The sequence below is a fragment of the Pan paniscus genome, chromosome X (genome assembly GCF_029289425.2).
Source record: "Pan paniscus chromosome X, NHGRI_mPanPan1-v2.0_pri, whole genome shotgun sequence".
NCBI lineage: Eukaryota > Metazoa > Chordata > Mammalia > Primates > Hominidae > Pan > Pan paniscus.
In genome coordinates, this window is record NC_073272.2 from 148,282,577 (window position 1) to 148,305,087 (window position 22,511).

The window sequence follows — 22,511 nt, forward strand, 5'->3', positions numbered from 1 at the left end:
CAGTTCGAGAAATTTGGCAAAGCTGTGAATTATGCTGATGCCGCCCTCTCCTTCACTGAATGTGGCAATGCCATGGAACGCGACCCTCTGGAAGCAAAGTCCCCATATACCATGTACTCTGAGACTGTGGAGCTCCTCAGGTGAATGGCCTTTCTGCAATCATCTTCCTACACTCATTTCAGCTAGAATTAGAAGCTATGTTTTAAAAAATGTATCATTTCCACTTATTAATAATTTGTCCAAGCCATCCTCTTAGAAGTCATCATAATTAGTTCTTGCCATTTTATTAATATCATGGAAAATTTATAATTGATGGATGCTGACTTTATAAATTATCCCCTCCAGAAGTTATAATGTGAGTGTTATAATTTTCAATATTCGTAACATTAAAATGGAAATGTAGTGGGTAGAAATAAGTATAATCATTTTACCGTTTAGCATTGACTTGTCTTTTCAAAGGTGCAGTTTTATAATTCAAAAAAATGGTGCTCTCAGGATTTCTATTACAAACCATGTTTTCTAAGAATTTTTATCTTGGTTATTAAAAAGGGAGGGGCACTGTTCCAACTCAGAGTTGGTGTTTAAGGCTGCAGGTGTGGAGTAGACTTTCCATGCATCTGGAATTAGGGAAATAGATGAGGTCGTAAGTAGGGACTGGCGGTACAGATGAGAGGATGAGAATAAGAGAGGGGATATTAACTGCACACATTATTGGTTTCATTTACATTTTAAATGAAATTTTCTGGCTGTTGGTCTTGGTGGTGTAGAAATTCTGTGTTATCAAAAAATTCATAGAAGAAGAGGAAGAAGAGGTAGAAGAAGAAATAATCCATTCTGGTGTTATCCAGTGATTTGCAGATATTTGTACAATAATTTAATCCACCCCTGAATAGTGGATAAGCACCATCGTTCACTAGATGGACTAAATAATCACTTTTGATTGATTGAGTAAGCAGTTTTTTACCTGAAAAGTCCTTATGTCCAGTCCCATCTGGCTTGATTAATCAATAATGCCAGGACTGGTTTATACTATCTATCTTGCTTGTACCTGCATTAACTGTTACAAATCTGAGGATATTTGTACCTAAATCTTCAGACAAACACTGGACAGATTTAGTGTGCATATTTTCCCAGTGACACATTCCAAAAGATAAAAAGAACTATCTTTTTAAAGCAACTCTGCTCACATAGAATCAGAAGTTTAGTTAGAGCCACAAAAGTAGGGTGATTATAAGGGCAGCTCTAGCCTTGCCTGCTGAGCCAATCAGCCATCTTTCTCTTTGCACTGCTCTGAAATGTAGGCACTGAGAAAAGTGTCAAGTATTTCTCCTTGACTTATTTTATATACCGTGAAAAGCACCACCACCATTCTGTAGCTTTCAAGGAGAAATTGATTGCCCAGTGTCTAGTCAAACTACCTGTGATTTTCAAAGATACACAAGATGAACATACTGGCAAAAATCATAAGGATTCAAAACTGAAGGGAAACATTAGTGAACAAACACAGGGACAATTCATGCTCTCTATTCATTCAAAAATGCAAATTAAAACAAGGCACTTTTTTAAATTAACAAGAAAACATAACAATGATAATATCTAGCACTAAAAACTACAGCAAAAAAAGGCCTAGCAGTGAACCAGACCTCTCCTATGCAGCTGATGGGAATGGAAATTGATTATTGTAAATTGAGGGCAATTTGGCATTGTGTAGGGAAAGCCATACAAATGAGTATTCATATCTTTTGATCCAGTACTTTAACTGTGGAAATCTGAGTTTTCTCTCCTGAAGAAAACAATTGTAAAGACTAGAACAAGTAATCGGTATGATGTTCAATTTGACATTATATGTAATAGCACACAATTGGAAGCACACCAAATAATAATAGAACAGTAATTACATAGTAGGACACTCAACAGAATACTTTGCAGCGATTGAAATACAACAATGACAGAGACTATGCAGCCGCACAAAATATATTTATTATATGATGTTAAAATAAAATCGAGCTGCAGAATAACATGCACACTACAATTATGATCATGAAAAGTTTGTATATGCATCTGAACCAAACTGGAAGGGAAATGAAATCATAGCTGTAATAAGTGAGTGAGATTATGGGTGATTTCCCTCTCTGCATATTCTTCTTTCTTATTTTCTTTTAACAGGACACATGCTGTCTTAAAAATATGAAAGTAAAATACAAATTTCATTTTATGGTAAAAGTGCAACGTGAATCATTAAGTAATTTTCTTTTAATTATTCACGAAAAAGTTATTTAGGGAAAAAACATGATTTATGTTTTATTATATGCTATTTTACTTCCCATAGAAGTTTATTTCAATGAAATCTGAAAGTCAATGGAGAATTTACGAGCATTCACTTTAAAGTCAGTGTTTTTAAACTTTATTTTGAGGTAATTGTAGTTGCACATGCAGTTGTAAGAACTAATACAGAGAGTTCCTGTGTATTCTTCACCCAGTCTCCCCCAATGGGAACATCTTGCTTAACTATATTACAGTATCACAGCCTGAACATTGACATTGAAACACTCCAAAGACTTCATTCAGATTTCACCAGTTTTGTTTTGTTTCCAACTTCACCATTTTTGCATGTACCCATTTATGTCTTCTCTATGTTTTACTTTTTGTATACTTTCTGTAAATTACATGTGTGTATAATATTTTTTTAATGAGAGGAATTTCAGTTGGGAATAAAATGAGTTAAAGCAACTAGGTCTTCTGGTCCATTTAAGCAATTGAAACTCCACTATCAAGTCACTTCAAATGTGGTTGCAATTAGAGGGTGAGTGTAATGTGAACATAGTTTTTAGTAGTGCAATATCATGTTGAAGAAATTTTTATTACTCTCTCCCCGACAGTATGCTGGCTACAGAGAGAGAGCCCCATTTTCTTCATTCAAGTAATTATAGTTGCTCTGAGCTCTGGGAATCTGCAATAGAAATGTATTTGTGAAAACAAGTGGGACATCACAATGACTTGACATTTCAGTGATCCAACTGTCAAAGAAAGCTAGATTTATTACATAATAAAAAGTCCTTTGCTTAATATTGCAACAAAGGAAGGGACCCTCGTTAAATGTACAAGTGCCTTTCCTGGAAAATGTTCACTCAACAGAACTAGAGCAATAACCAGGAGAGCAAGGCAGCTAGAATGCTGAGGAGGCCGAGTCTCAGGGGGTGAACCTGGGCTCCCCAGTGTTCTGCGGGGGAAGGTTGCTGAAAGCGAGGAGTCAGGCATGCCAGCTCAGTGGCCCTGCAGGCTTTCTGTCACCTTCTTATAAATGAGAACTTTCAACTTCCTTCTGCCACACTGAACTCCATTACTTATTCTACTACAAGTACCTGTGAAATTGCATTAAAGCTCAGACAATGATTTTATGCAATGAATTGATTTTCAAGAGCCTAAATGCTCTGAATGGAATGTACTTGGCTAGAAGAAAAAAAAATGGGAACTACTCAACCTTTTATCACCCCAGTGCAGAACAGTAACAATTAAGGAGAATAGAAAGACAAAATATACAAGCATCATAAATTAAGGGTGCTTAGACCTTAAAATGCTGTGAAATCGACCTTCCTTTAAAAAAAAAAAACCAAACCACTTTCAATAGGAATATATTCAAAACCTGAGCCATTAGAAAAGACCTTTTAGCTGTGTGATTGAAGTCTCCCTATGCTCATGTCAGACATAGTTATATATTATTTACCTAATGTGTCATAAACTGAACTGAAACTGACATTCTTGTCCACCTCTCATTGAAAACCAGTCATAGTATTTGGCTACAGTGTTCCTAGAAACAGTATTTTACCAGCATTTAGATACACACACACACACACACACACACTCACGGTAATTCCACAGCATTGTCCTAAGGCTCATGATTTCACTGCTTTCTCCAGAGTTCAACTCTGTATTTCACATGAGTCCTCTTATGACATTTTTATCCTCATTTTGTGTATGTTTTCGGGGAAGCATGCTTTTGCCCACATGTACCAGTCAGTCCTCTTGCCCAGAACAAATGTGGGAATAACTCATTCAGGCAATCAGAATACCAGTGACTTTAGGCATTTCTGAAGGGTAATACAGATTCCACTTTAGCTTTTCTTTTCTCTTCAAAGGTATGCAATGAGGCTGAAGAACTTTGCAAGTCCCTTGGCTTCGGATGGGGACAAAAAGCTAGCAGTACTATGGTGAGTCCCATGGAGGCCACAAGGAAATTGCTGAAATGTCATGGAAGGATTTGAAAACTCTAGATCAACTTAAGCTGCTTACCCCAGATCATTACTCTTGTTTTCCATTAAACTATTAAAGGATAACTAATGGATTTCTTCAGTCACTGACTAAACATTTACTCTCCTAATTTATACCCTTATCAAAATGGGATTTTAACGCTTGCCCCTTCCCTCTTTAGAATTTCTTTATTTACTTATGTTTCTCAATCTAACCATAGGAAAGTAACTGCAAATTGTGAATCAGCAGTCTTCTTAACAGTTTATAAAGTTTCACTAAGCACTGGCATTAACAGAAGCCTTTCCTCATCACCACAGCTACCGATGTTTATCACTCCTCTATTTGAGAATGTTTAAGCTGAAGAAGGACCATGCTATGAAGTACTCCAGATCACTGATGGAATATTTTAAGGTAATGCTTATTTTGTATAATTTATAGGTACAGGATGATAAAATCACTAAGAAGACACGACATGCAGGTTATCGAATGTCAAATGCTGCCAAAGGCTTAACCTCTCTCCTCCCTGCTGGCCATGGCCGTCCTACCCCTCCTTAAGGGCTCAGCAAGGAGTTTATGGCTGATTTGGTTCCAGGGAGAGAAGGCACGATGGTGCAATCCCCTGACTTTTTTCCAGACTCACCAAATGACCCTTGGCAGTCTCCTGGTTGCAGTGAGGAGTATGTCACCTTTTTGCTGCTCTGTGAGGTGGGCACAGCTTGTGGCTATAGGTTTGGCCAGTCTTTTGTTAAATGATAGGTCAGCCCAGGAATCTCTCAGAAGTGAGAGAAGTCACTGTGGCCACCCTGGCTCTATGTGCACGTCCACAACCCTGGAAGGCCTTTGTCCATGGGGAGTCTTGGAGTGCAGTAGTTGTAATTAAAAACAACTGATTGCTTTGGTTACCAAAACAAACAAACAAAGCCATATCGTAGGGAGCTGGGGCTTTTAACTTGTAAGCACACAAAATATAGGCAATCTCAAAATGCAATGCCAAAATTTGAGAATGAGCCCAGGTAAAAATTGCAAACAGCAACTTCATACTAGGCCTGGTCACTGTACCCTCCAACAACAGTCATGATTTAGAGTTGGGGAGACTCAATGCTCCTTCTGTTGGGGAGGTCTAAAAAGAAAAGGACATGATTTTTTTTCTTTTTTGCCAAGTGCGTGAGACCTCTTGGCTAAATCATACCAAAGTAGTTGTTTGAAATGAGCGAAAGTATGGCCTTATGTGAAACATGCAGTGAGTGGAAGTGCACAGCTTTATGACGACACTGTGGCACAGTTGGGAAAAAGAGCATGTTCCCCAGCTATTATGTGGTGTGGCCATAATGCCATAAGGCTAGTATTGATGTGGGTAAAAGGGAGTCATATACAACAGGCCCTCTTCTCTTCATATGCCTACACTCTTAACTTCTGCTTTAGAAAGTTCTTTATTGAACTTCAGTGGGCATCAGAATCCCCCAGAGGGCTTGTGAAACAAGAATGCCGTGCCCCAGCTCCCAGATATCTGATTCTGTAGGTCTGAGGCATGGCCCAAGAATTTGTATTGCTAATAAGTTCCCTGGTGATGCTTCTGCTGCTGTTCTTGTGATCACACTTTGAGACCCACTGATGTAATACTTGCCCTCTTTGGCCTACCCTCTATAGTTTACAGGGTATTGTAAAATTCCAAACAAATACTAAATAATTCATTCATCCAGGAGTATGTTGAGCCTTCTTGAGATTAAAAACTGGAGTCTGCAGAATGCACCTTAGGTGTGGGTCTACAAAGGTCCAGAGAAGTATTCCGTTCTCACTGGACTCCCGAAAATGCTGACTCTTTCCCTGACCCTCCTTTTGCAAAGGGGGCTGGGCTAGCAGCAAAGAGGCAGAAGATGAGCATCATTGGGGATGTAACTTCCGAGAGCAGGTCTGAGTCAGGCACAGTGCCATGAGTGTGAGTTGTGGCCATCTGTGCTGCTTGACCTTCCACCTGGCTAGGCCATTACAATGAGCCTGATACCTGTCCTGTAGTGGTAATGCTGAATGTCAGTTTTCCCTCTGATCCACAAGTGTGTGGTCTTGAAAATACAAGGAAGCCCATCCTTTAAACCAGCCCACTTCCATCAGAGGAACAAAGGCATATTTAGTATTTGATTGCAATGCAGCCCTGGACCAGTCACTTTGTTAAATAGGGAAGCTCTTTAGCCATGAGGGTTTGCATGTAAATAGAGCAAATCAAGGTGATTCCTGAAAACAAACAAACAAACGAAAATACTGCTTGGCTCTGACACATTCTTGGATTATTAGAAATGACAGCTCACTCTGCATCCCAGGGAAAAAGTTTGCAACTGGAGCTAAAGGTGAAAAGCTTACTTGCACTCTGAAGAGCTTGTTTTGCAGAATAAATTTCAGATGAGGATAATTAAACCACTTCTTGGAGAACCGAGTCTGATTTCACTGGGCCTTTTAGTATATAAGATCTTTCATCAAGTGACTTTCATGGTCCTGATTGGAGCCCACTAATTATCCTAACCAGCTATTTTCATCGAGTGTGCGTCGTGGTGTGCTGACGTGCACATACATCCCAGCTCTGCATCCCGAAATGCTGCAATCAATATTAATGTACTCTAAATCACACTTCCATCTGTTTCTGAATTAATAAAACACAAAATAGATGTCCTTATTTCCCTTTCTCTTCTCTCTCTCTTTTAGCAAAATGCTTCAAAAGTCGCACAGATACCCTCTCCATGGGTAGGCAATGGAAAGTAAGTATTTTCTGAAAATTGCTTTTTCGTGAAGATGAGTGATTCAATAGACCCCAAATAGTTTGCATTGACAAGTCAGGAGTGAAGGTCAGTTCTAGAACTACAGTCATTTTTGTGCATACAAAATTCCAGCCAGGCTTCGGCTAATGGCAAGACAGAAAAGTTTAAAAAGATGTGGTTCAGAGTTATTTAACTATTTGATCTTTAAGCCAAATTATAGCCATAAAAATATCTGCTAATAAGATGGCAAGCACCATGCCATTTTAGGGAGGCAGGACAAAGTTAACTCCACTGCAGTGATTTTTCAATGATTCACTCAATAATGAAAGACCAATGAAATATTCATTGATATATGGTAAGTGCTGTTTAATAAAACCAAAGGCATAATAGTGCTGAAAATGTGAAGGCACTTGCTCAGCCAATTATCCAAGCCTTCATGATAATTTTTATATTAATACTAAAATGCCCTAGCCTAAGATAGAAAAGCATCCACTATAATGCTGATTGGAGGCTCAGGGAACTCACCTGCGCCTGAGGCCTTATTTAGAGTTCTATCTGTTTGGGACAGCTCAGTCTTAATAGCAGTGGAGTAGGGGCCCAAAAACCGTTGACGTGGTGCTGAAGCTGCCCTTGGCTTACAGGGTAAGCTAAGAGGGCTCCTTCCTCTATCTGGGCTTGTTCTTTATCGCTAAAATGAAGGGGTTGGACCCAATGCCCTCGAAGTCCCACTGAAGAGATGTCTCTTATAGAGAGTGAGTTCGAATCCCAGTTCTGTGTCAGCTGTGAAGTTAGCTAACTTGCCTGAGCATCAGTTTCTCCTCTGATTCCCAAATACCCCTCACCAGCCCAAGCCCACACCCCTCAGTGATGGGAAGGGAAACTAGATGACTGTGGACATAGACCGCTTTATAACTCCAAGCTGCTTTTTCAGTTTTTCATTATTTCAAAATTCCTGCATCTCTGATCAAAATAATTTCTTCAAGAATAAAACAGTCTCTACTGCCACTTTATAAATATCTAGAAAACGTACTCCAAAAGCAACGGGACAATGAACTCTACTTTGAAATCATAAAAACATTCAGTGCGAGGGAACAGATCCATTGAAAACTACACATTAACTCAATTACTTCACTGAAAGGAAGCACTGTTTAAAATGTTGAATTAGGTCTTACTCTTATATTGACGAACAAAAGGGAAAGAGTGCTTCTCTCTTAAGAGAAAAAATAAGTTCAGAAAATAAAAATAACCGGAGAAAGGCCCAGCTCTGTTTTCCCTGAGCACAGAGTAAAGTAAGGGCAAGGGCAGGTAAGCAGCTATTAAAGAATCACTGGGGAAAAAAGCATTTTTTTAAAAAAAATTCTGAAACGCAAGAACTCAAACACAACCTAAGCTTGGGAAGTTGCATGAAAAGCCTCCTGAAATGATTCTTAAGCAGATTTTGCATGAAGAAAGCACATTCCCTTTGGTAGGCCACAGAGCTTTTGACTGAGACAACTCAAAACAGTCACTCAGGGGTTATGTCTCGTTCATTCAGCAAATGCTTTGCGTGCATCTGCAGCACGATGGGCTGGGGACAGAAAGCTGAATTTGATATGGTCCCTGCACTCCAGAAGCACACAGTCCAGTGGAAGGAGGTGACAGGTATGAACAAGGTGCTGTGGAAGCCTAGGAGAAGGAGCTTGGGCCTCCCTGCGTGACCAGGAAGGGCTTCTTGTCTGCAAGCAAGATTATGGCCTTGTTTCTCTGTGAATGAGGGTGGTGTCCTCCATGGAGGGCTCTCACAGCACCTTCCAGGAGCAGCACCCTCTGACTTCAAACCCTCCTAGGCTGGCTAGCAACTGGGGAAGTCAGCTGCCCAGAGGTGGTTAAGGGCTCTGCAGGAAATTATATGGAGAGATGAGCAGAGGGTTAAGAACAGACATTCAGGAACTGCTTCCATGGAAGCTGGAGAAAGAAAGTGCAAAGAAGCAATTGGAAGGAGAAGCAGAAAAATCTGCTGAGTTTACAGCAGGGGCCAGGAAACTTTTTATTTAAAGCACCAGACACTATATATTTTGGGCTTTGTGCTAAGAGGTGAAACCAAGGCTACTATGTAGAAAAATATGAGAGAAAACAAATTTTCACAAAATTTTTACTGATAAGATTCAAAATATAATAACAATTACGTATAATTTTTGAAATACAAGTCTATTGGTGAGAAGAATGTAAATCTTTTTCATAACATTTTGCTTAATTGGGGTTCAAAGTTAGTGTTCCCTCTCAACAAATCGATTGCAAATGTTCATCTTTCGCAAACTATTCAGAGCTTACAGGCCATACAGAAACACAAGATGGGCCAGATTTGCTGACTCTTGACACAGGGTTCTGGAATCCACATTGTGGAGAGTTTAAAAAGGCTGAGCAACAATTTCGAATGTCACAGAGAGATAATAAAAAGAAAGAAGCTGGGCAAACATGGATGGCAGGACTTTGAGGTGACATGGTGGAATGGAAAGAGAATGAAGAGAACGGGCTTTGGAGGAAAATGGACCTGCTATTAGATCCTGGCTTTTTGGCTCTCTGGGCTCTGTGGCCCTCAGGACGGAGCTGAACTTCTCTGAGGCCAGAAACAGTGGCAGCAGAACTTTCCCTGCAGAGTTATGGTGAGGCTTGGACAGAATATTGGTGAAGCCCTGAACTATGCTTGGCACATAGAGACTGTGCGACAAATGATGGCTGCTGCAGCTACTGTTGCCATGATTACTGTTGTAATTGTTACCTATTTAAGTTAGAAAAGATAATGATCCTACCTCTAGAATTCCCACAGCACTTGGTTACCACCACAGTTTTGGCACTTACTCCAGATTGCCAGAAAAGAATGTAATTTGCTCCTCTATTATACTCTTTGCTCTTTTGCAATAAGTAGCCATCCATCCTATCATTCCCCAAATATTTATTGAGTGCCTACCTTGTGTGAGACACTCTGCCAGGCCTTTTGTAGACATATCCCCTCTCCTCATGCTATATATGCTCTTCTCCTTCTACCTTCCAGAGCACTTTATATGTAGTAGATACTAAACAAAGAATAGAAGCAAGTCATTCATTTATTCAACTGGTGTTCATTGAGAACATATACGCCAGACACTGTTCTAGATACTGAAGTATGGCACAGAGTGAAATAGACAAAAAAAAACAAAAAACAAAAAACAAAAAAAACTGCCCTCATCAAGGTCACATTCTGTTGAAGGAGAAAGATAACAACAAACATGTGGCATACTAGGTTGTGGGAAGTGTCATGGAGAAAACTGAAACAAGGAAGGCAGGCAGAAAGGGCTGCTGAGGATAGGGGAGGGAGCAGTGGTACCATGCTGAATCTTGAGTAGGGATTTTAGAGAAGGATGATGGTAGAGAAAGCCATGGCAATAGTGGAGGAGTTTCTTCCAAGCAGAGGGATGGCAGCTGCCTCTGAAGCAGGAGGGAGCATGCCTGACAAGTTCAAGGAACAGCATGGCAGGGTGTGGCTTAGAGGTGAGAGGATGGTGGGTTGGACCAGGGTGGTAGTGGCGGAAGTGGTGGGAAGCATGTGCTTCTGTGTGCATGCTCATTTGCATGTGCCATGGAAATGTGGAGAAAAGGGTGAGATCTGCAAGCAGATACACACAAAGAACAGGAAGGGAAACCCCACGCAGTGATGAGAGCTAAGTCAGAGTTGGAGAGCACACTGAAGTGAGTGGGCCCTGCATCAGCCCTCTCTTAGCCACAGTCACAACTTCTTAGGCAGGTTTTCATTTAATGAGCACAAGGTAGTGTGCAGACATGTGCATCAGAATATGTCAGACCTTAGAGCCTGGTGTGAGAACAGTAACAATTGAAAACAGACACTTATCCTAGCTGTTCTTGCCTCCACCACTGAGTATTTAAAATAAATAAATTAGAGAATAGTAGGGAGAAAAGTCCCCAATAACACTTCAGTGTAATAAAGTAAAAAGGGCTTTTCAAGATGTATGTGGTAAAGAGAGATGATTTGGTTTCTCCTGTGACTCCTGGACATGATTGGAAATCATTGAATCCAACCTTTTCTTGCAGTCAAGAAAAGTAAGGCCGAGCAAGGAGAAGGGATATGCTCAGGGGCACACAGCAATTTTATGGCAGGGCCAGGGCTAGAGTCCACATCTCCTGGGATTCCAGCACCTCTTTCCCTGCACCATGTGGTCTCTCTTTCCCTTTTGTTTTCTTTTTTTCTGTCTTTTTTTTGGGAGATGGAGTCTCACTCTGTCACCCAGGCTGGAGTGCAGTGTCTTGGCTCACTGCAACCTCTGCCTCCTCAGATCAAGTGATTCTCCTGCTTCAGCCTCCCAAGTAGCTGGGACTACAGGCGTGTGCCACCAAGCCCAGCTAATTTTTGTATTTTTAGTAGAGACGGGGTTTCACCATGTTGGCCAGGCTGGTTTTCGAACTCCTGACCTCAGGTGATCCGACCCCCTTGGCCTCCCAAAGTACTGCGATTACAGGCATGAGCCCCTGTGCCTGGCCTTTTTTTTTTTTTTTTTTTTTATGATACAGCCTTGCTCTGACTCCCAGGCTGGAGCACAGTTGTGCGATCATGGCTCACTGCAGCCTCAGTCTCCTGGGCTCAAGCGATCCTCTCGCTTCAGCCTCCCGAGTAGCTGCAACTACAGGCACACGTCACATGCCTTTCTAACTTCTTTCAACATTTGTGGCACATGACAACTTCGTCATTTTCTCTAAGAATTACAAATGAGAAAGTCTTTCTTTCTTGCCATAAATTGACATTTAAGAGTTAATGACTAACACTGGGGAAAAAGACTAGGAAATAGCTTTTGCAACCTACCACAACAAAGAAACCCAGCTTTCACTGCCTTTTTGTCATTTCACTGTCTTCTGTGCCTAGACCCCTTAGCTTGGACATCTCCTCATCCCACTCCTACCTTAAGAATAAATCTTTCTATCAAGAAGTGACGAAGTAGCTCAGAAATTATAAACATAGCAGAAACACTCTCGAACCCATTCACACCAGACAAGCACAGAGCAAGTGTGAGGATGAACTTGCTCCCTCAGACCAGACCAGAACATACCAGAAAATACACGGTTTGCAGAAATGGTCCAACTCTGTCCTATAGCTGTAGGCACAGCCTGTGTGAGTCTCAAGAGCATTGCAGTTGTAATTGTTCCCAGATCTAGTCAGCAGCATTTCAGCATTTTGGTATGCTACAATTGCTGTTTCCCCAAATCATCTGTATGTGCTGCCCGTCAGGGTGCACATCTGTTCTGGGAGCCACACTGGAAAACTAGAGTTGCCAACAATAGCAACTGGTAAGGGGGTGGGGGGTGGGGCAGAAGACAGAGTTCCTTGATTGTGTGATAAGGTGTGTTCAGAGGAATAATGAAGAGATTCTTTCAAACATGCAGACTCATGGAGTCCTAAAGACATCTTCCCTCCATTTCATTTACTCACTCATTATGTTCTGTCCTGAAAAATTGATGCGTTTGCCTGGGCAGATGTTCATAGTGTGACTGGAGGAGGATAGAGAACCAGAGGGGCACACAGACCTTGCTTTAGTGACTGTTCCTGGGCAAGCCTTCGGGTTCCTTAGGTAGCCAGATCTAACCCTGGGCCCTGGAAGAAAAACGACCCCCATGCTGTATACAGCCAGCAGGTGACTCCTTGTTGCGAATATTAAAGAATATAATGAAAATGTGTGTCTAAACACTGGTACTCTCTGAAGTGGAAACTCTGAAGACTTCTTTTTATAAATCAGCATGCAGGTAAATAGTCAGCAATTAACAGCCCATCTCTGTAGCATGTCTTAAAGAATCCTAAAGAGAGAGAATACTACTTTTCCCAGCTTCCCAAATACTGCTCCTTGGGGGGCTGTAAGAATTGCACTTTGCTTATTGTGGTAACAGTATTTGGAGCAAACTGACATTGTGGTTTCCACAAAACACTTTGATGATAGACCAATATTGGACATCAAGTGTTTTCTAACTGCTGATAGCTGTTCCGGCAGCAGGTAGAGAAATCATCATAGCTCTGAGCTGTTTCTTTCTCTGAAACATCACAACACTTGTTATATGTATTCAAAGGAAGAGCTATATTTGTGGGTAGAATTAATGCCAGAGAAATATCCACCCAGCCCTCTCTGGTATTTGAAGACAAAAGCAGTGGTGTGCATGGAGCCCTCGGTGGTGGTCAAAGGCAGTGGAGACTTTGGTGTTTAATGTTAGAAAAGAAGAAGAGTGGGCCTCATTCTATAGTCTGGCACTGTAGCTCTGGGTGGCTTGGTCAGATGAGGCAGGTATGGGGTGGTAATAATCTCTGTATCCACTAGAGCCCCTGGAAAAAGCTATTGTGTTGACAAAAGCTATTGCATTGACAAAAGCTGTAGCTGTACCGTGAGAAGAGTCAGTGGGATGTCAGAACAAGCTCCACTCTGTTGGGGCTTCACATGTGTACGCTATGCTAAACTTCACTCCAGCAAATGGCATTCTGATGAGATCCCAGCATGATGGGGAAGGCCTAGAACCCCACTGTCACTCTTTCCTACCAGCCTAACAAGGCTTGTCTCTTTCCATTCCCCAGGAACACTCCATCCCCAGTGTCTCTCAACAACGTCTCCCCCATCAACGCAATGGGGAACTGTAACAATGGCCCAGTCACCATTCCCCAGCGCATTCACCACATGGCTGCCAGCCACGTCAACATCACTAGCAATGTGTTACGGGGCTATGAACACTGGGATATGGCCGACAAACTGACAAGAGAAAACAAAGGTATGCTCATCTGTTCTACCCATATAGCTCACAGACCATGATGGAGTTAACTTCACTTTGAAGGACTTGAGTTGTACTTGGTGGCCTTATAGCTTTCTGTCTCTCTGATTTCCAGAACTTAGATAAGGGAAGACAGAGTTCGCTCAGGGCTGACACAGTGACCTATTATTCCTGAGAGCATAAAAAAGCCCTGGAATTTTGTCCTCCTTTAAAGCTTAAACTAATTTGAACTGTGATGTGTTTTGAATTTCACTCACTGACAAAGATCAACACAGAGAAACAGAGGCAAAGACAAAAATAATGGTTTACAATTAATTATGATCCTGTTGGCTCCTGTTATTATTATTATTTTTTTTTTGAGAGGTGAGGTTGAACTAAGGCCTTCAACCTTCAATATAATTATTAGCTCCAGTTGAGTACACGATAACGCAGCTTGCATTTGGAAGCAAGGGCCAAAGTTCAGCTAGTACTTTTCACACACCGATGGCTGGGATGAAGAATCAGGGTGCTGTTCATGATGACACTTGAACTTTGCTACAAAACAAATGCAAAGAGGACCCTGCTTTACCAGAGTGAATCCGTGGTCTTTGGTGACTCATGCTGACATCTGTGACCTTAGCTGTCATTGAGGATCACAACAAAGCCTCACTACCCTAATGAAGGTGGGAAGTAAAATTAAACTGCACATTTGTCCCAGCCATTCATTTGACTTGGCTGATTCTGGCCCAGCAGTCACAGACTGCTCCACACCAGTCAAGGTGGGGACAAATGTGGGCTACCCATTACTACTGTATCGCTGAGCATGTGGGGAAACCATCTCATTGGAATAGGAAGGATGCAGATTTTGCAACCCAGTCATTTAAGTTTGAATCCTACCTGGGTCATGCATTACCTGGGCAACCTAGGCAAGTTAATTAAATCTGTGAGCTGCTTCCTAGCTTCTGTCTCTATAATGGACATAACGGTGATGATGATGGTGAAACGTCCCAGATGGATGATAGAGATGGGTTGAATTAAATAATGGGTGTAAAGCACCTAGTATAAAATTCTGAGTTCAAGGTAGAAATTCTACAAAGATTTATTATCTTTCCTTACTCCATAATATTATGTATCTATATAACTCAAAGATTTTGTGGCTCACAAAGCACATTCCATAATTTGAGACCTCACCCCTCAATGCAGCTATAAATTTACACTGACTCCTGGGAATATCTGCATGTATTGGTTCCACAGGTTTGTGCAGCAATTTCTATGTGCCAGGAACTGCACTATTGCTTTATCATTTGTTGTCTCATTTGCCCTTATTTCATACATGAGGAAACTGAGGCTCTATGAGATTAAGAAACTCACCCATGTTATCACAGCTCTTGCTTGTTAGAAGCAGGAATCTAGAAGTGTCTGATTCCAGAGTCTCATTTCTTAATCAATAGGCTACACTGCCCATCTAGAGAGCAAGATTAATGACAGGTCCTCAGAGACATTTGGTGAGATCCCGAACCAGTTATCTGAGCAATGGATAATTATTAAATTGTCTACTTTTCTACACCTCTGGAAACTCAGAGACAACTGGCCTATACAACCAGACTCATCCAGGGGTTCTAGAATTGCAAGTGAAGATAGACACATCTTAAGATTTGCCTAGCATGTCTGCCTCTGCTATTTCTCTCTTATTTTGTATTAGTAACTGGAGGGCAGTTCAATATTTATGGATTTCCTTTATCATTGCATCCATTTTCAAAATCTGTTAAAAGTATTTCCTTCTAAATTAACTAACTTCAGAACTTTCCAGGAGCAATGTGATGGCTGTGCTGATGTTAGGGTGAAATGGTGTTAATCTTGTCAGCACAGTGTGTCAAAGAGTTGCTAAATTCCCTGTGTCATCTTGAATGAAAACAACTCCGTCACTCCACCAGCAGAGAGAAAATGTGTCCTGTTAATGCTGTCATTGGGGTTTTCAGTGGACTGGGGAGAAGACTAGTGTGAAATCTTCTGCTCAAAGCCTGGAGTTTCATACTTTGTCATTTATGATCTACTTAGCTTTGGGGATTCTATTCACATCTACCTTGTCTACATAGAAAAGAGAGAACTGAAGAGCTTCCCTTTTGGTTGCAGCTCTGCATCTCACTGGAGACAACCACGTATTTGCACGTTTTTTACCCAGTGGAGATGGGTGAAGTTGGTTCTCCCAGTGAAAGGTCTCCACTCCTGCCTCATACTGCCCACCATGCAGCTGCAGATGGCTTATTGTAGAAGGTTCTGGTGCTGAAATGAGCCAATGGCACTTATGCTGCCCTCTGGCCTTTGGTCTAGAAGCTTACCTGCCCAGCTGCTTATACTGCTCATTTGGAGCAGTTATTAAAATGGTGTCTAATTAAGAATGCCACAGAGAGCTTTGTACAGAATACCCAGGGAACATCCTGGCTCATATGAGGCTCACATTCATTCAACAATGACTAGGTCCTTAAATGTTTTCCTTAATACTGTATTACATAGGAAAATATTTTAGATGCCAGAAATAATTTACTCTTTTATCAGCAGAAATTATTTTATTGCATAGTACAGGTTAAAAAGTATCATATAATCAAATGAGGTTGACACCTAGAGAAGGATCCCATATGTTATATATAACATGAAGAGTAAATGCATTGTTTGATGAAATTCCATCTGCTGAGCAATCAAGCACATGTAACCCATGCATGGAAATCACTTTCCAAGAAGGCAGGAGAGCATCCCACGTTAGGGCAGTCTCCAGTCCTATCCCCTCACCCCACCCCCTGACACGGATTCCTTGCTGCCAGCCAGCACATAGCTGAGGCTGCTTCCTTTGCCAGAGAGCTCTCTCATAACTAAGTGCCAGGCAAATGAATTTGTACATGAAAAGGGAACACCTAGCTAGTTTTTAGAGATCATATAGTTTTTCCCACATAGTACTTCTATCGCCTAAGGCAGACATTCCAAAACTCCAGTCGCGCTAGTTAGTAGTGTAGCCTCAGGGCTGCCCCCTTCCCTAAGTGAACCAAGGGGAAATCAGCTGGGCATTCTTACCATTAATGTCCTAGGTCAGGGGCTGGAAAAGTTGTTAAGTGACAGATACTTGCAGGCCATTTTCCATACCCAGTGAAATTGGTAAGAAAACTTACAGAATCAAATTCCTCCTAGATGTTTATTTAGCTGTGGAGGCTGACGGCTACTATTAATGTCCAGATTCATGGGCCTTGTCTAGACCATGCCAAGAAAACTCAGTAAACTCGGTTCATTTAGACAAAAGGAAAAGAGGATATTTTCAATTCATTAACACATTGAATGACAAACAGCTTGCCATTAGATAGACCATGGCTCCCTACAATTTTGTGTAGAAATACCCTTTTCTAAATATAAATGTATAATCTATGAAAACATAAATTTATTATGTACTGCAGAGTTTTTGGAGCTCACTAAAGATTAAAATAATAGGGCTTGATAAACTTGTGGAGTTTTGGTCTCCTAGTAGGCACTCTATAAATGTTTGTTGAATGAATGAATGGACAAATGAATCACATTTCCATTGTCCATGTGGTTGTGGTGTTGTGTGAAAGCAGCTTCTCAATGTGGTGCATATTTTCATGATATCATATAAAGGCCTAACTGAGAACTGCTCTGCTTTTCAGAATTCTTTGGTGATCTGGACACGCTGATGGGGCCTCTGACCCAGCACAGCAGCATGACCAATCTTGTCCGCTACGTTCGCCAAGGACTGTGTTGGCTGCGCATCGATGCCCACTTGTTGTAGTGGGTGTTCTCAGATCTCTAGCATCACGACCCATCACTCTACCTCTACCAGCGCACTGATGGTCACTGGTGGAACGCCACTCATTGGGGAAAGTTCTCTTTGGTTATGTTTGTTTTTATGCTTCTTTTGTTATCTGTAAAAAAACAGAAGTCATTGTAAGTTGACACTACAACTTAAGGGCAGTGTACGTTTTATTACTTAGTCATTTTTTTCTTTTAGCATTTGATATGCATTTCTCAGATTCCACCATCTTTTTGTGCTTTGTGGAATGACAGTCCCTACAATATTGCTTTAAGCCCACACTACCCAAAACAAAGAATGGGAAGCACTTGTGATAAAGACAGGCTCCTGAGAAATGCAACAAGTGGTCTTACATATACATGAGAACTTAGACACAAGGGACCATCCCCCAAACTCTACTCTTATACCCAGAAAAGAACATATTTCAGAATCTGTCAAACTTTTGTGTATCCCACAGATTCAATCTTCAGGTGAGAATTTTCATTGTCAAAACCCACTGGTTAGATGTTGTAGCAACATCATAAAATCAAGAGTATCAAGAAAATAAATGAGCATAGCAATGCTACTCTTAAAAAGATGCTATGCCACACAACCAGAGGACTTTCTTGTTAGCATCCCTTTCCTGATTCCCTATTTTGTTAATTTTAATGATAAGAAGAAAGGGTAACATTTATTTTGACAAGTTTTAGGCATCAGCTGGCATCAGTGTTTTTCAACTCCATTATTTGAAGTGTAAATCCTCACCTGGGGTTCTCTGTGTGCAAAGCTGTCCTTTTGAGGAACAGTTTGGTTGATGCATGCCTTAGTAGCCAAAATGCTACACTCTAGACTTACAAGTGGGAGTTAAGAGAGGTCTGGAAAGTGTCCAACAAGGAATTCACACCTCTGCCTCCTTTGCAACAACATTTACACAGTTGGTAAGTGGGTCCATAACTGGCAGGATTTTTAAATTGTATTTTGCTCAAATCTATGGGAACAAAAGTCAAGTTATCACTACCTAGAAGTAATAATATACAGTTTTCTTCCTAGTGGCTTGAAAATCTGGACTTCCTCAATTATTATTCACATTTTCTCTCTTATAGGTTTTCTGTTTTCTACTTTCTTTTTTCTCTTATCTGTGTTTCCTTTTCCTTTGTTTGGCTCATTAACTTTTGACTGAATTACAATTACTCCTTTTATTAAAGTCCATATTATTGTGAATCATTTCCATGAAAATTTCTAAGAAAACTCCAAACTCTCTAAATAGTAGCTAACTTTTATTTTTTTTAAATGAGTCGTGGGGTAGTGCTTCACCTTGAGATGCTTTGAAAGAGCCCTAAACATTGGGAACCATTCACCTAATTTGGAGACATTTCTCACTGGTTGTGACTACCCCCTTATGATCCTTTACATTCATTTTATGTCCCTAAACATCACAATGTAAATATCATTTTTGATGTTCCAGCTCACCAGAAGATTCTTACACTTGGGGTAAACACTATCCATGCATTACTTACTGGTAATTACCTGCTGGTATATAATTCCATGTAGCCTTTAATATGCTGGGTTATCAAATTCTGTTCACTGAGTTATGACCAGATAAATAATAGATATGCACATGAAAGATGCAAACTTGTGTGATTATTAAAGCAAGCCATGCAGGTCCATGATAGAAACAGCAGGTGATGACTCTGCACTCTCATTGTCAAGGTTAGATATATCCCCAGTTGCAAAACAGCCAGACTTGAGCTGTGCTCTGGTCATCTTTGAGTTTAAGGCCTTTTGTTGTATAAGGCTGTGGAAGTTGTACTCCAATGGCTGAAGCCATGTTGTTAATATGGCTGATGGGAGCATCCCTGCAGCTGAACCCAGCACTTTTTATGCTCCCACTGTGGTTGAGCTTTATGTTTACAGTCTCAGCAACAACACTTATGCATCCACACACTCACAAATGAAACCTGAAAGAATCTTTTCTGAGCCTCTTAAAAGAGGAAAATGATAACATTAAAGACTCTGAACACCCAAGGTTGGTGTCACATATAAAAATTAAGCTGATGACTTTGCAGTGACTCAAGTTCTCTCTTTATCATGGTTTACCAGGTAGAGTGCCTGGCTATTACTATATAATGAAGCCCACTGGCTTGACTTGTAAGTTCAACCTAAACCACAATCCTAGACCATCATGGATTTAGGAGTAGATTCTTCTTGAAATCCCACATCCAGAAACTAGACATTAGAATGTTGAGGCAGTTTCCCAGAGAAACAAGCATATTGCCTCATGGATGAAAGACTTGTAGTTCTAGTTTCAGTGACTTGTTATATCTACTTACATACAACAGGGAGGCAAGAGGATTCTCTGTCATCTCTGGTGACTGAGTGTAAAATATGTGCCAAGTCTGCAGCACAGTGACCAAATCTGACAATCGAGCTCTGGATCACCACTTGATTATGTAGTAGACTCATTTATAAAGCAGCTTAGGAACTAATTAAACATGGAGGATGAATTACCTTCCTATCCCTTGAGATAAGACATCTTTCAGTTTCATGATTAAGGATTGTTGCTGTTTTATAGTTACTCTGTTCATCACAGTGTAAATGGTGATGCGTGTCGTAGGTGTGCAGCTATTTGAGGGACTAAGGGATGGAGATAGTCTGTCAAATGAATCTCTTCAGTATACCAGTTTGTGGGAGGGATATGAGACATGTGGATGGCAGTGAGAGATCGTGCCTCTAGATCTTGATGGAGGCTTGGTGAGACACACTTAAATAAGCACGTGGAGGTTAGAATAGAGGGCAGAGTAAAAGGAAGCTCCATCTGAGCAAGTACACCAAATGATCTCAGCCCTGCAACTTGACCCAGGTAGGGCCACCACTACGCCTTCACTTGTCACCCAAGCTCCAACCACAGAGAGTTTGACAAGTTTGTGTTATGATGTTGGCTTGGCTTTGTATTTTTAATTAACTTTGGATTTTTAGTGGTTTTGTCATATAACTGTCTGAGTTTGGTAGGTAGGATTACTTTGAAAAGGGTTTACTAGTGTGGTCCTCCGGGTAGAATTTAGCTGTAAGCATGTTGTTAGCCAGCCTGTAGACTGTTAATTACTTAATAATCTCATTGGGAAAATACTAGTAGTTTTATATTTGGATGACATAATTGGAAAAGCAGATTAGCTGCTACTACTTTTAAAAGACTTAAGGTCGGGATGCCTTTTTTTCCATGTAAGGAAATGAAAAGATCAAAATCTTCAGGCAATAAGCAAGTTGCAAAATTAGAAACCATTGGCTAAAAATGTGTTTTGTTGCGTTTCCAAATGGATGAATTTTCATTTGGACATTACATCACTAAATTCATTAGATTTTGTCTGCATTGGAAAGATACTCTTCTAGCATATCTTTCCCAAAGATATCTAATTTGGATTCGGTTTCATGCAAATTTGCATCCCGGAGGTTGAAGTTGGAGTTTGAGGTTGGAAAATATTTTTGAAGGCAGAATCAGTTGAGTTGTGAGGGTGAAGCCTCACATACTTCTCAACAGACATGATAAAATTCACCTGCATGAGTTGGCAGGTGGGAGAACCAAACTGGATCACTGGGTAAGACTACTCAGTAAAGCAATGAACTGCTTGCTTAGAGAAGCATCATTATCCCCATGGAGAAAAATGTGTGGCAAGATGATACGGCTACACAGTATCAAATGAATGGGTCAATTCAGCACCCCCAAATTTAATTCTGTGGGGAAAAATTATTGAGCCAGTTGTCAGTGTTCTGTTACATGACTGGCAGACTAAATTCTTCATCGTTGTTGTTATTGTTGTTGTTGTTTCTCATTTTCACTCGCACAGCCTTATTCTCATAATTAAAATCTAATTCATTTTCTCTTTAGTGTTAGTAGACTCCAACAACAGAAGTGGCATCTGTGTATTCATAATCAGCATTTACCCTGGCAGGAGACTAATCAGGCCGGTCTCAGACATTAATCCTACCATCTGATATTTTTGGTGAAGGAAAAAGTATTAATTCTCTTTCCATCCTCCTCCTCAGAAATATAGAAGCCCTCTTTACCAAAATCATCACATTTTACTCTGTAATCTACCAGCTAAAAGAAAATTGCATTGTGGGGAGGGCAGAAAGGGGGTGGGGGTGGGGGGGGGGGTGGAGGGTGGGGAAGCCCCACAAAGCCAGATTGCAGTTCTTGCCCCTTTTTGCGTCTGACATGAGATGTTAAAGAATTATTCATAGTGCTCACATTGGGTTAGGGGACACTGAACTGCTTTTTAGATCCATGATCAGTCATCATTCTTCTAAGAGATTGGAGCTTTGCTGTTTCATTAACTGTGCAGTGTAGACTAATGGTGTTTAATAAAAATCATTCAAAATTTCAAACTCTTTTGCCAGTGACCTCAATTTTGTTGGCTCTGTGATTTGTATCAGACTTTGAGGAGGGAAGGGGGAAGTGAAGGAAGCCTACGTCCAGGCCCCTGACAGGATGCTGCAGTGGCAAGCTCAAGCTCGCCTGCCTGCCAGCAGTTGCTGGTGAGCAGCAGCATGCAGACCAGCTGTGGGAAGCCTCCTGAAGAATGCCCCAGCTGATGCTTTCAGCTGGGAATAGTTTGCTCCTATTGGGGAACTCATTGTTCTCCAGTCTCTGCAGCAGGAAGCCAGCTGTCATATTCGGAGGGAATTTCAGATGCTTTACCTTTTTGGTTTTGTCCTGCATCACTCATGTGGCTACGAAAGTGTCTCTGAGAATAGAGCCCAGTGTGGTGACAATGGGTAGTCAAATGCACCCCAGATGCTCAAGCCCTCTTGTGGTTCTGCAGTGTTTATGAAATTGGGAGGAAGGAGACCCTGGACAGTAAGCAAAATTGGAGACACTCCAACGAGGCTAAGTTAATGCCGTGTTGCCCAGAACAAGATCTAGCTTCTCATTTGGTCAGCCTAGCATGCAACCAGTGGTGTGCTGGTAAAATGTTTAA

The 22,511-nt window shown here is 41.0% G+C and overlaps 1 protein-coding gene across 9 annotated transcripts in view; it reads left to right on the forward strand.

The window, feature by feature from the left end:
• Window positions 1–21,918, forward strand: part of AFF2 (ALF transcription elongation factor 2) — a 491,015-nt gene extending 469,097 nt beyond the window's left edge. For all 9 annotated transcript variants that reach the window (XM_055106903.2, XM_008957891.5, XM_003806823.4 and 6 more), the window contains 6 exons: window positions 4–140; window positions 4,137–4,208; window positions 4,566–4,659; window positions 6,943–6,995; window positions 13,576–13,766; window positions 17,414–21,918. In XM_055106903.2, the coding sequence (XP_054962878.1) occupies window positions 4–140; window positions 4,137–4,208; window positions 4,566–4,659; window positions 6,943–6,995; window positions 13,576–13,766; window positions 17,414–17,535 (669 nt within the window). In that variant the 3' untranslated portion in view covers window positions 17,536–21,918. The remainder of the gene's footprint in view (window positions 1–3; window positions 141–4,136; window positions 4,209–4,565; window positions 4,660–6,942; window positions 6,996–13,575; window positions 13,767–17,413) is intronic.
• The last annotated feature ends 593 nt before the right edge of the window (window positions 21,919–22,511 follow it).